Source organism: Cyanistes caeruleus, chromosome Z, assembly GCF_971803275.1.
Source record: "Cyanistes caeruleus chromosome Z, bCyaCae1.hap1.1, whole genome shotgun sequence".
Taxonomy (NCBI): Eukaryota; Metazoa; Chordata; class Aves; order Passeriformes; family Paridae; genus Cyanistes; species Cyanistes caeruleus.
The window spans coordinates 58003089-58017930 of NC_141732.1; the positions used below are offsets into that span (position 1 = coordinate 58003089).

Below are 14842 nucleotides of genomic sequence, written 5' to 3' on the forward strand. Positions count from 1 at the left end.
CTTCAGTATGCTCTGAATTTCACTAAGAATCAGGGATATAACCTTGTGCTCCTGTCTGCCTTTCTGGACTGTGAATTGCTATCCCCTATCCTCAGGGTTAAAAGCCGCCGATCTGTAGTATGTTCTACAAGCTGTAAGACAGCCTGATAATTAGACACATACCATGTCCAAGCACTGTTTACAGCTGAAATAAAATTCTCCCACAAAAATATCAAGCTAATAAGAATGTTCGCTTGTAGATACAGCTCTTCATTTGCTAACACTAGTAAGAAACCTCATCCTGCTTGGCTTTTTAGGTGTAAACAGATCACAGTCTAACTGTACTTCCAGATTACAAAAGTTTACATAAAGGTTCTTTGAAGAAACAGCTTTTTTCAACATCTGGATTGACTGATTTACTGAAAGATACCACCAAATGGAATCTCAAGAAAACTGCATTATTCCAAAGAAGTCTGCAGACTTTCCAAGTTTACAAATCCTGTGAACTTCCACACAAGTGAAAGGCAACACTGGGTAGACCATGGCTGGATACCAGATGTTCACCAAGCCATTCCTTCACTCTCTGAAGCACGATGGGGGTGAGAAAATAGGATGTAAAAAAAACCTCACGTGTTAAGACAAGGACAGTTTAATAAAGAAAAAGCAAAGGCTGCATGCAGAAGCAAAGGAACAGAAATATTTATTCTCTAGTTCACATCAGCAAGTGGTATCCAGACACTTCCTCAGGAAGCAGGGCTTTAGTATACACAGCAGTTGATCCGAAGATGAAAACCGAAAAAAAGAATGTCCACCCCTTCTCCTTGTTCTTCACTTTTACTGATGACCAGTCATCATATGCGATGGAATATCCCCTTGGTCTGCCTGGGCCAGGAGTCCTGGCTACATGTCCTTCAAGGTGTTGCCCACCCCCAGGCTACTAATGAAGGGGGATATTGGAGAGACAGTCTTGACTCCTGTGTAAGCACTGCTCAGCAAGTTACAACACTGCTGCATTACCAACACCTTCCTCACTACCAGTGCAAAGCACAGCATGATGAAGTCTGCTGCAAGGGAAAATAATTCCATTTCAGCCAGACCAAATATATCCAGACAAGATTTCAAATGTGAATGCAGAAGCTGGATGTATTCAGATTTATCACTGCCCTCAGAATTTCGTAAGAGAAGAAGAATAGGGTGTAAGCCAAAGCTGGAATTAGTTACAAAGTGACAAAATATTGTCATTTATTCAGTCATAAACCTTCAAACAGTACGTTTCCTACTTGCAAGGGACAAAGCCATTCTAATAGAGATATCCTCATATTTTCAGAACCAGTAAGGCATCTGCTTTGTGCCTCTCCATGAAAAAATCCACATTGCCTTTATTTCAGTATGCATAAGAACTGCAACTAGATGGGGGAAAAAAAACTAACAAAACAATCAATGCATTTCCTGCTAAGCTAGGACATGTGAAATTCAGGATACCTACATGCAACTTACAATTGAAGTCTAATTCCTTTTTCAAAACCAAGTGTTCAATGAAATAATTGGAGCAGCCTATTAGAGATTCCCTATTTGGTAAATATCTGCTTCACTTGACAGCTTAATACTTACCTTAAAAAAAAAAAAAAAAAAAAAAGAAATATTCAATTTTCTTGCCTGCTTTTAGTACCACCTACCCAAATATCACTGGTAACTCCCTATTTTGTCTGCATCGCACTCAAAGGTTTTTACTGTTTTTATTTGTTCCTGGACATGTTTGAAGATCTGTAAGGTCAGTCTTCTATTGCAACATTTGTTTGGTTGTGTACTTTGGTCATCCAAATTGTATGTCCCATTCAATTTTTTCCTGCAGTTTTGCATACTGCTAAGACCAGCTTAGTAACTCTATAGCTGGACATCTTCCTCATGGCAAGTGGTAACATACAATGTACCTTCTACTTTTAACACCACTCAAGGTTAACAGGTCTGTTAAAAATAACTAATGATGTGATGTCACACATTTTCCTATTGTCAGCATTCCTGTTCCAGGATAAAGGCATACCTTTCTTTATATTAAACTACATTTTTCTGATTTTACACAAAGATGCTTGTATTCACCTCTAGATCATCACACTTCTTTTAGCCACTCCATATTTTCCCCTCAGATCTATAACGTTATTTTTTATATCAGAAATAAAGTATTTTTTGGTTTGGGGCTATACATAAAATATCATTAATAATTTGTGCTTTTTACCTTCCAATCTCTCTGTACAGTTCCATTTGCAATTAACTTTTTAGAAAGCATAGCTCTGATTTACTTTTTGGCAGCTCTCTTTATTCCCATCACTCTTGGCCATAGGAACTGCCCATTCCTACCTACCTATTCCTCATAAGATAACAAGTAAATCTCAGTTCTTTTTGATCAGCTTGAAGTATTTTGCCCGAGACTTTGCTCTAGCTGGGCGCAGAAATTCAGAGACCTCTAATTCTTTCTGCTTAAGTTGTAGTTCTTACCTATGCGAGAATTTTTATGATACGGTAAGAAAAGTTACACTGCAAAAGATAGGACCAGATTTAGAAAGTTCCTTTCTAATGGAGCATCCTATGCTTCTGCTTCCAGTTTCCTACTGTTGTTGCAAAATGTGAAATATGTAAAATTTTCTTAAGAAAGGATGTTCTTTGATGCTTCATTTTTGTACACTTTCAAGCCTAATCAACAACAAATGAGATTCAATATATGAAATGGATAGCAGCTAACAAGCAAGTTTGAAGTGAGATCTGTGTGTTAGAAAGACAAATTACTTGTCTGTATAATTGCCTTACTAAGGTATAGGGCTTGACATATTTCAATGATCTCAGACCCCAGAGGGGTGAGGTTAGCAAACCTTAGGAAGAAGGATGCACCCCTGAGGATGGACAAAGAATGCAAAATTTATGGGCCACAAGGACATTTTGCAGAACCCCCGAGACAAGGAGGAAACTCATAAAGACAGCTCAGCAACAGTGTGGAATCAGCTTCAACTGGGTAAAAGGCAATTTTGGCAGGGGGAGAGCATGGCCCACTGACTTAAAAAAACATTGACTCAGAATAAGAGAAAGGCTGAGCATATGGACCAGTTACCATGAGAAGCGAGAGATTCATTACCAACAGAAGGTAGAATGCTAACAAACAAATAATCATTTGAACTTGAGGATCAAGTAGCAAAAATGGAAGAAGTTACACAGAACAAGATCCAAGTGAATACTGAAGACTGTCTCCCAGAATGTAACAAAAACCAAGAAGAAATAAAAAAGTGAATTTAAGATGAATTTAAGGTGAAGACAGAAGAAGTGTTTAATGATGAATTGTACTTCCAAATGCTTATAGAAAATATTCTATCATACACTACAAATTAAAATATTGTGAACTGTCAGCTGGGATGATATAAACCACAGAAACTTATATATGAAGACCTGTTTTCAGCGAGCCTTGTTTCCATAAGAAAAAAGCAGCAGGGGAAAAAAATAAAGAAAGAAAAACAGGAATTAAACAACAAGTTTTTGATTAATCCACCTGGAAATTAATTATTACTTGAACTGATGGTTTATTTGGGTTTTTAAAAATCTTTTATAAGAAATGATAATCCAGGATTAGCAAATATTATTTACTTACGGAGTAAAATATTGCTCCATACATCCACATGGATCACCAGCAGCAGCAAGCCTTTTTTCTTCTACAGTTAGATATGGTTTCAGTGTAACATCAAAGTTTTTGTCTTTAAGAGCAGACTTAATAGAGCAAGACACCTCAATTATTTTGCCCAGCATTGTGGAGTTTTGTTCCATTCTTTTAAGTGAAGTATGTAAAAACCAATAAAAGAAAAATTACTGCACTCAACCAAGCTTGCCTGCCAAGAGTGAGGTCTACTTTAAAAAAGAGAAAATCTTACAAAGTAACAGGATACCCACTCCCTTGCTGTTTTAACTTCCAGAAACAAATACCATAAGCGCAAGATTTCAAACGTCATTTCCCTCCAAAAACAACTCTTATCAGCAGCCTCAATGAACAATGGGAAAAGCAAATGCATTTCAGTCTTTTGTAATACAGTTTATTTTACGGTAAAAATATTTTCATCTTTTGATCATTAAAAAGTTTTGGAAATATTAATCATACATAAAATCCCTCAAAATAGAAAGCATAAATGTAAGCTTTGCAGTCACAATAGGGCTTGTGATTCTATACTCATTATGTTGATGTGACAGTTCCTCAATACGCAATCCTAGACAAATACTTTCTTTATCACTTATCTCCACTTGCCAGGGGCTCAGCAGGCAACCCTCAGCTGCATCAATACCTTTGCCTTTACTCGCTAAAACTTTGAAAGATTTTTACCCTTACAGAGTTAGGTACATATTATAGAGGATTGAAATATATATTACTTCAGGAGCAACACCAAGCCTAATCTGATAGTTCACAAATTATGTGGAGCTATACAAAGCAGGAATATAATGGTCCCAACAACAGCAGATGCAAAAAACACCAAACTTTTGCCAGAGTATAAATATATAGTCTCAGCCATTTTTCCTAACAGTAAGAAGAGGTAAAATGACCTTCCAAGAACAAAAAAGCCCGGAAAAACAAGAAGATTCCCACCTGTCTGCCCAATGATGTATTTTTAAGAATTCAACAAGATTTCCCTTGAGTTCCCAAGCCATAATCTAGTGTCTTAACATCTATTTCAATATAGGACCATTGTCCTCAAATGTTGCAAGCTGAAAGCACTGGTATAGACTGTAATTAGAAATATTATACAAAATACCAAGTAGGTGCTATGAACTATGATCTAAGAAATCAGTTCCCAGCTGCCTTTGTAATCAGGCTTGTATTCCTCAGTATCAGAATTTGAAAGCTAAGGAACTGTAAAGTAGAAAAGCAAACTCATCACCTAACTTTCATGGCAAGTATCACACATGGTAGATCTGCAATGACACAACATGACAGACATCACAAAACACATCCAGAATAATACTGACAATGTTAAGTGGAGGTAGTCAGTTTCTAACTTTCTTCTATGTTTTTATATTTCACACTTGTAACATTTAAGATATACTTTTTTCTTTCTACATCAAAACACTGTGTTTTTTATACCTTTGTAGATATGATAAGTGTATGAATATCATAGAACTAGTGACAGACCTACCAGTTTGGATTAGTCTTAGAGATGTTCCTATCAGAATGTAAACAAAAAACACCAGTTAATCTTGTCTAGTTCTTGTGTTCTTTCTTCTGTGTTCTATTCCCCTGCCATTAAAAAAGGAATAAACCACAATCCTTACAACTGCCTCAAGATAAAAGGATATGGTAGGAGTAGGGGTGTGGCAAGTACGTGGAGTATAGGAAACAAAAGAAAAGACAAAAATCAACCTTTGATCTTGGCAGTCACAAGATTATGCTTCAACAGCCTGAAATCCTATGCCAGAAAACATTTTGATCATCTTACTCTGCATGTTGATTACGGCAAAGAGCATCGAAAGAAAAATTCTGAATACGTCATGCTTCTGCCAGCACACACTCGGTCACTAAAACTGGTCACTAAAACCTCTTGCTGAGGTTAAGACCAGGATTACAGATTCCACTGAGCAATGTTACCCATTTCTGCAGAAAAAAAGGTATGTGTAACTATACATCACTGAGGTTTTAACAGCTATATCAGCAATAAATCTGTGTCTCTCTCTCGGTTACTTTGTCTCCCCATAGGAACTATGACAAACTTCTGGTTATATTAAAATATTAATCCACAATCTGTGGCATGTCATTTGGCACTGCACTGACATATTCTGAACTACTGTTATTAGGAAAACACTTGCTCCACTCTGGTAAAATTCACATTTATTTTCTATTGGTTTTAGCAACACCGTAAGATTAAACCCATAGATTAACACATTTTGCTACATGTTCTGACATGCCAGTAACTGAAAGAAGTCACCCACTAATCATAAGCCTTCTTTGTATGAAGTACAAGGTTCATGAGTATCAAAACTGCAAATGAAGCCCAAAAAGCAATGCAATAGTAATCTTGGGAACAGTTGTAATCCCCTCAAGGAAAGGAAAGTGAATTCTAAACAAATAAACCCTGGCGAGACAGAAGGTCTTTGTATATAAGGATAGCACTGCAAGGTAAGATACAGGAAATGTAAACAAATCCACCTCTGTGGAGGAAGCAAGCTTCACCAGTTTTGGTATTATGGAACAAAGCTTATAGAACAGAAGTTACAAAAGTCTGTCACAGTTGAATTTTAACAATGCATTTCTTGTTTTAAGTTTTCCATCCACTGCATAATTTCAGTTACACAATATCCATTGCACTCTTCTTGCATTCAAGAGACTTCATTTGGCAGGACATACTTTTAACCATAGCATACTAAAATAATTTCTTTATTTGCCTTGAACATAAAAATCAAAATACTGTGGATGTTACCAAGTTTGAAGAAGAAAATACACATTGACAGTGCAGTGTAACTTTTACTCTTGGCACCTGAGTAGCAATGAAGTTATAGGGAACATCCCATGTTTCCTGAAAAAACGAAATTATTTTTTTCTTGACATCTTACTGGCACTGCAAAATCCTTAAAATAAATAGATTTATTCTAGGTCATTTTATTGTGTAAACTCTACACAAGTTTGAATTTAGCATTTGAAGAGGAACTGCAAATTGATTTCAGACCCATAAAACACCAAATCTTAACTGGCAGCAAATACATGCTGCAATTTGAGTTAATTTTGTTGATTTAGGGTTTTATTCTAGCAGGAAATTAAGAAATCTGAGTTTCACTGTGTTTTGGTCTTGCCACAAACTGTTTGAATGACATCTTGTGGTGCTGTTCAGTACTACCATCCTCTTCCTCATTATAACACTATATTTACTTCAAATTCACAACACAGAATTCAACTACTACTTCAAGGAAGCCTTGAATCGTATGAGTTTAAAGAGAAATTGTGATAAGAATTTATTTCTTTTTCAGCCACCCCTAGTTTTTCAATCTGAAAAAGAATCACATTATGCAAAAAGCAAACTCAATAGTTTTAAATGATAGACTAGAGATGTGAGGGAAATCAGGGTAAGTGTAGTATCCTGTAAGGGTGGGAGCCACAGAGAACAGAACCAGTCATAATCTGACCTGAAGCATAATTTAACTAATTTAATTGTTACTTTGTCAATAATTTCTCAAAGCAGTTGCAGTCTGGATGGTTAGCGATAGTCCTTCCTTCTCATCAAGGAAACATGAAAGTGTAAAGTAAAAAAAAAATTTAAAAGGCATCTCCCAGTTCTCTGTTGTGAATAGATAGTACCTGAGCAATACTTGAGCAACTCAGTGCATCAACACCTGTAAGCTGCTGCAATCACTACCATCAATGCAAGCACATAAACTACCTACATTTCAAAAGCTCTAACCTCATGGCAGCTGGTATGACAAAACAGTTGGAAATCCCTTCTGGATCGGACTGTGATTTGAGCTTAAATTACCTGCTGTCAGTAGAGTATTTACAGACACTATCTCACCCAGCAACAAGAAATGCTGTCTGAAAGGATGAAAAGATTCAGTCTTGCAATTGCACTGCATATAACCTTTTCTGATAGTACCCACACTACCAATACTGCAGGAAAACTTCTGCCAGAGAGAAATCTTCCTTGGTGGAAGACAGTTTTCTGAAGGCTGTGTCATTGAATGAAGAGTGTGATTGGGAATGACGCTGCCACTTACATGGTTGTGCCAACTTAGAGCCTGTCTTGAAGCTAATACTCAGAATCTGCAGACATTGGGAGATCACTTTGCAGCATTTCATAGCTGTGAAGAGATTATAAGGAAGTAAGAAGCAGTATCACAGAATCTTCTCAGCTGGAAGGGACGCACAAGGATCATTAAGTCCAACTCCTAGTTTTTCCAGCTTTTGCAAAAATAGTAACAAAAGGCATTTTTGAAAGATACCACCACAGAAGTGGTGTTGCCAGAACCTATTCAGTACAAGTATATATGTCCAGGTTTCAGAAACACCGTTTAACAGCATTACAATGCTGTTCATCTTCTGGCAAAATGCCAAAACCATTCCAGTTTCCTTCAAGTATCAAAACAAGGGGTGTCACAGACAAGGATAGCCTCCAGAAAAAGCAGAACTAAAAACATTCCAGCTTTGTAACTGTTGTAGATATGTCTATTTAATATCATTCAGGATGCAGATCAAAGCAAATGTCTAAGGCAAATATATAACAACACAGTAAATATGCAGAAACCACAGTGAAACTGTAAAACTTGCCTTTCTGAGCAAATAAAAGAAACCCAAAAAATATAATGACTAAATTACAGAGAGGTGCAGCAAATCAACTGTTCATTACTTGCATCCTCATATGTGCCAAGGTCATGGCAACGACAACATATTCACTGCATGTCACTTCCCACCAGATCTGACAGATTTCAGCTGTAGAAGTGTTCTGCAACTGTATGCCCATATTGGTACACTGCATTTAGTTCCTATCCTTGTACTGACTATAGGGTTCAGATTTTACTTGCAGACTCATCAGTTCATCCAAACCATTCATTTTTGCTGGGTTGTACATCCTACTGAAACTGGCATATCACCATACTGGTGGGCACAGGGCCATTTTAACAGATGGAAAAAGAAAGTAGTTGTGCCAACAAGCTAGCAGATGCATCAAGTTTGAATATTAGAGCTGGAGTCTCCTCCAAGAATTTCACAAATGGCAATCTATGTACAATCTCTCCATGACTGGTTGAACAGAATATGCCAAGACAAAACTAGATCAATTTAAGACTCCAAGAACACCTCTGGCAGCTGTTGAAAGCAAGTTTTTAGCTCCAATAGGTTTGGAAAAGTCTTCTGCGCAGAGAATTGGGGAATGAGTATCTTAATGAAATCACCACTTTCAGCTCTGTGCAAAACAGGCTTGCAATACTCTGCAAAGAAAAATGAGTTTGCAGCACTGCCGAGTTTTCTGACGAATGGCTCAACAAAACATGTAAGCCAGACCCGCAATAAAAAAATCTAATAAATTAAAAATGTATTTTGCTTGGCAGAAATACAGTTTAAAGATGCAAATCAGTAAAGTTGAAAACGTGTGTTATAAATTTTGCCATCTGCTTCAATACTGTACTTAACAATTGACATCTGATGTTACTCCTATGGTCCACCTCTAAGTTTTTCCATGTTATCAGATTAAGCAATAACTATCTTTATTGCTGAAATTGTACCATTTTCAAGTACCAAGCATTATTATAATTTTACATGCAGGCAAGTTTTGTTTAAAATGCGATTAATATATATGAAAATCCTCTGTTCACCTGCAATTAGCTGCAGGCAGTTATAGCTGTATCCCTGCAATTAACAGGGATTCTGTGTTTCTAATTAGCTCTCCAGGTACTTTTACATGTTGGAAGGTGGTTAGAATTTTTGCTCCTCCACTTAGAGCAATAATAATGTAATAAAACATAATGTAACTATAAAAATACTATATTAACTTAGGTGATGCAACTCACATAGTATTTCTCAACACTAAACAGGACATTTTGAGATTCCAACTAGGCAGTGCTTATTGCATGGAGTCCATCAACCTAGAACACAGAGAAATAGCTTGAGGCTCACATGCTGGATTCAGCTTGTCCGTAAGATGCAAACAACCCATAGGCTCTTACAAATTTTCTGCTGAAAACTTTGGTTATGGGCAAAGACTTCTCTGTTTCCGTTACTCTGGACACCTTTTAATTATTTTTGAAACATGTGGGACATGTGAATATCTAGAATATAACCAATTCAAAGACAAGTGTCAAACTACCAACCTGGACGCACAAATACATTCTTCAAACATAAATACACAAGTTGTATAAAGGAATACCATACAGGCCAGTTCATGTGATAAGTGTGAAAGAGGAAGAGAGGAAGGAGAGTAACAGGCACCTCCAGTCATGCAACAGGGCCCTTTCCACACAAGAAGGTTCAGACTAACTCATCTCAGGTATGCAAGATCTTTTGATTATTTAGTTATTAAGAGGCTTTACAGAATGAATGCTAAAAATTCCATTCTCTGAGCACCAGATCCACTTCATTCATCTAACTAACCAAAAGGCTTTAAAAGCAATACGTACCAAAACAAAACAACAAAACAAAACAAGTTCTATTTGCCTCTTTAGTCAGGATGAAATACTCACAGAAAAAGCTAGCACCAGTATAACACATTTGTTATGAAATCTCCCATTCACAAATAGTTTCAGTTTAGTCAAAACCGGTATTGGAAAAAGAAAAATCAGTTTCTTACGTACATGCTATACTACTATAGAAAGATTAGAAAACCCTTCTTCTTTCTTCCTCTCTTTTGTCCTGAACATGTACAGTCACCTCACAGAAGCAGACCAAAGTTGTATTTTTATGTTTTCTATTTTCTTTCACTGCAGTGGGTATGTACAGTGTATGGATGCTAAATCTGAACCACAGTGCCTGTACAAATTACAGGCCGCACAGCTCCTCAGGCTGCCTGAGAAAGTAGCCTGGGAAAAATATGAGAAGGAATTAAAACAATTCTCAGGGACACTGAACAGCCTTGCAGGTGCTGTTTGTCTGTCCTCTTGTTTCCCTTGCAGGAGAAAGTCAGGGGGGTAGTATGCCCCTGACCAATGATGGTGATGTAGCACTTTGCTAACCAATAAGAGTTTCCTTTCTGTACTTTCCACGTATCTGTCTATAAGACAGGGCTAAAGCAATAAACTAGAGGAATTCTCCTGCTGAGACTCCCTTGAGAGTCCAGTATCATTCTTTATAGCCGTTCCCAATCGGAACGACATACAGTGTATTATCTAATGAGAAACACTGTTTGCACATGGTATGTGCAACATAATGCACCTTGCTTATATTAAGATAAAAGATCATGAAAAAAACAGTTATCTTTAATAACTTTAAAAAAACTTTACATTTTGTCAAGATTCAGATGTCACCAGGGCAGAAATTTTGACAAAACAAGTTATTTTTCAATACTGATAGCACATGTTTAAACCAAACCACAACATCAGCATGTACTGAAAATACTAGGTTTACTAATCAAATTGAAATTATATTTGTAACTAAAAGTTAGACGATAGAATCGAATGCTAAAGGTAAAAAGGTAGTTTTAGGGTTTAGGAGAATGACACATAGGCTTTTACACCAACAGATGCTCAGAGCTTTCAGATGAGATGAACTTTAACAGAGTAGTCCCACTGAAATGTGAGAAACAAAACAGGACAAATAATTTATATTAGACCAACACCGGATTCCAGATTTAAGTCTACCAATACTGGTTTGTGCCTCTGTCTGCCTCTGTGTGCAGTCCTTCTGTCACAAGATAGAAGACAACTTCATTATTTTGATAACCGTTTTGGCTTACTTCTTTATGACAAACAGGAGAAGATAGACAACACAAAGAAAAGAGACTGGAACTTTTTCAATAAAGCGTTTAAAGTAGTATCTTGATACTTAAACATTAACTACATGACATAGTTCTGACTGACTGGCAACAGGCAGGGTTCTGGTCCAACTGTTACTGCAGTAATGTTCTGGGCCATGAATCACATATGTGATGTATGTATGTCTTTCTCTCTGCTGAGAAGTATTTCTTGTATCATCAGTAGCCCCAAGGAAGAATCCCCCTTTTTCAGCAATAATAAAGTTTGCCAAGCACTGAAACAACAATATCAGCCATGGGTATACCAGCAATGATGAGACACAGTCTAGGGAGATCTCAAAAAACCTTTAAAAAGCTCTAACAGTAATGTTCATTTCACCAGTGGAACACTTCACTAAACCCACACCTTCATGCACAAGTTGCAAGGACACATCTTGCATTTCTCTGTACTCTTTTATATTGCCTTCTGATGAACAGATTTTGCCCTATAACTAGAGTGAACTATTAGAAAAACCATGTATACGCTTGATGAATGACTACTGCATTTTTCAACTAGAGTGCCACACAGTCTGCTTTTCTAACAATAACCCTCACTTCCAGACCAGTGGTTTTTTCACACTACACAAATTTTCACATTACACAAACCCCCGTCCTTGCACAGTGTCTGTTCCTCAACTACCCAATACATACACAGAGCTGAACCACGCAAGTGTTAAGCTGAAGTGAATAACACTCTATTTCAGCAAGAATTTCCTTGGCAGCTACAAAAGCTACAAAATGTCTGTTTTCCTCTCAAGTCACTTCTTCAGAGGATTACACTCCTGTAAGCATAAGAGCAAGCCTAGAAGAGCGATTAATTTATTTGGCATGCCCACATATCACAAGTTGTTCTGGTTCTTCCACACTAAAGGACATCGATATACATACTCAAGTACAAAACATGTCTGAACCCCAGAGCTGTATTTCCCTGTGATCACTGGGGAGCCTTAGGTAGAATCACTCACTTCAGCTTCTACATCTAATAAACAGAGCTATACTTCACCTGCAAAACAGTCCTAAGTTTAGGAGTTATGTAGAAAATTATGGCTGTGATCAATGAACAGGATACCCTCCAGCCCGCAGAAAAATGAAAGTAGCAAAGTAATGGTTTAGAAATAAAGTGCCAAGTTGTTTCTGTGGAAGGTGACATGAAAAGAAGGGCACAAGCAACATAAATCAGCTAAAACACAGATCCACAGAAGTGCATTTATACTACAGCAGTGAAAATTTGAACTGGAACAGAATGAAAAAGTGAAGTATTTAGCAAAACAGAAGGAGAAAAATAAATGAGACTCATCTCGCAAACTGAGGAGGCCCATCAGCTACTGCTTCATAGAGCTAAGCATTAGAGTCCCAGCAGCTACATGTTTTCGTGATTTACTCTGCTGTGGCTCACAAATAAACACATCAGTCGAGGTTTCCAGAGCATAGATGTTCTCTTTGTGCAGAACAATCAAACTGAAGACGCAGCAATTGATTTTCTAATGTACATGAGACCTAAGTTTATGGTGCTTTTTATTGGTTGCTCTTGGAATGGATTTCCAATTTGTTGTAGAATACAATTCCAGCTTAGTAAACCTTTTGATCCTTTCATTTGGACACTCTTCCTCTCCAACTCGCTTTTACTTTAAGGAGCTGAAAGCTTTCTGTACCAGTGCACTTGGCTGGTTTTTTTTTTCCTTATCCATTTCCTCATTTTAACTTCTGAACAAGACACTGTTAACACTGTTAACACCCACTGCGAGCTGGCCACCTCGCCCAGATCCACCACATTTCCAACTGTAACCCCCACGAATACTTTTTTTTTTTTTACACTTTATATATGTACACATTTGAAGGCAGAACTAGGACAATTCCACCGCGGTTAGCTGTCGGAACGATAAGAAGTTTTTCAAACAAACAAAAAGACTTTGCAGATAACCCACTATCTACGCACACTTTAAACGTAAGCAAGCGAACTTTTCCGCGGAGTCACAAGGAAAGTCAAGCGTGAGGCTCGGTTTCCCCGCCAGGGCCCCTGGAACTGTCCCTGCCCGTGGGATGCCCCACCAGCCCAGCACCTCCCGAGAGCCCAGCGAGCTCCCTTACTTCTTGGTGTCGCTGCTGAAGAGCCCGAAGGCCGCGGGAGTCGAGGGGGTCACGGTGGGCGCCGCCTCCTGCGCCAGCTCGGGCGCCGCCTCTCCGCCCTGCTCGCTGTAAGTGAGCCCGTTGCCAGACATGGTGGTGCCGGTGGTGCCGCCGGTGGCCCCGGTGCCCCTGCTGCCGCCGCTACCTGCCCACCCCGCCGAAATTGCTGTCGCGGCACCCCCGGACCTGCTGGCCCGGCGCTCTCCCCGGAAGCTGGGCGGTCACGCGGCGGGGGGCGGGGCGGCCGGGCCCGGACGTGCGGCCGGAGCCGCGGCCCGCGGGAAGGGCGGAGCGGGCCCGGCCCGGCCCGGGGGAAGGGCTGCGTGGGCCTGTGGTCAGTGCCTCTCCTTGGCGTGTGCTTCCCGGGCCTCTGCCGTCCCTTTGAAATGCAAAGCCTGGCGTAGAGCATCAGCTCGTTTGTTGTTTCTAGTGGCCGCGTTACGAATGCCGGTGCTCCACGCTGATGATAGAAGTAAGGTAACCTAGACTAGAGGCAGCTGTTTACGTATGAGAGGCCAGAAGTATAAAAGCATAGTTAGAAGTCTTCTGAGGGAAGTTTTTCCTTATTCTTTTTGACAATCCGGTTTTTCTACGTGCATCTTTTCCCCCTCCTGGAATCTCTCGGGAATAATCTGTGTTCATTAAAACACCCTTCAATCCATCTCCTGACATACGCTAGTGGAGTGCAACCTTTTCGTCCTTAGAACCGAATGCATTTCCAAAAGGTTACCCATTCACAATCAATACTCTTTATCTTGCAGAGAAAAAAAAAAAAAAAAAAAAAAAAAAAAAAGCGGAGGGAAGAATAATCATATTTCTTTGAAAAAGCTTTTTAACTTGCTTTTCAACAACTTGTACTTTTCTTATTGAAACTGAGGGAATACCAAGCAAATAAACTTTTTACAAAAGGATTTACCAGTTAAGGATTTATTAAGAGTATGGGGCTGCTGTAAAAGTAGTTGTCCTCAACAGCTGCCTTCTATGGGTGCCAGTGTTCTAATTTTTTATGACCTCTCACAGCTTTTTTTCTTCTATGTAGCTCTGTTTTTTGAAAGTCATGGTTTATGTGAAAGTCCCAGTAGGAATATTCTTGACCTTACATTTTACCTATTGTTTTTTAGACTTCCATTTTTGTTCTGCCTTTCGCATTGTTTGCAGTAACAGTCAGCATAGGTTTGGTGGGGTTTTTTTTCAGTAGAGAGAAATTTATTATTATTGCTACCATAAACTGTCACAGGAACTAGTGATGTTCATCCAGTGATTTGATTTGATTTGTAGCAGACACGTCTCAA

The 14842-nt window shown here is 38.6% G+C and overlaps 1 protein-coding gene and 1 long non-coding RNA gene across 9 annotated transcripts in view; one reads left to right on the top strand and one right to left on the bottom strand.

Moving 5' to 3' along the window:
- The window catches only part of AP3B1 (adaptor related protein complex 3 subunit beta 1), a 156776-nt gene extending 142938 nt beyond the window's left edge, over positions 1 to 13838 (bottom strand). For 3 of the 7 annotated variants that reach the window (XR_015280900.1, XR_015280903.1, XM_023944629.2), the window contains exon 1: positions 13512 to 13838. Coding sequence is in view for 2 of the 7 variants with exons in the window: in XM_023944629.2 (XP_023800397.2) it covers positions 13512 to 13642 (131 nt within the window). In the remaining 5 variants the exon portion in view is untranslated. Of the gene's footprint in view, positions 1 to 3610; positions 3894 to 13511 lie in introns of those variants that run through there. The other 4 variants (XR_015280899.1, XR_015280901.1, XR_015280902.1 and 1 more) reach the window with 3 other exon arrangements.
- LOC111941366 (uncharacterized) overlaps positions 13797 to 14842 on the top strand; it is a 298151-nt gene continuing 297105 nt past the window's right edge. Inside the window, exon 1 of one of the 2 annotated variants that reach the window (XR_015280904.1) lies at positions 13797 to 14022. This is a non-coding gene — a long non-coding RNA (uncharacterized LOC111941366). The remainder of the gene's footprint in view (positions 14023 to 14842) is intronic. The other variant, XR_015280905.1, reaches the window with a different exon arrangement.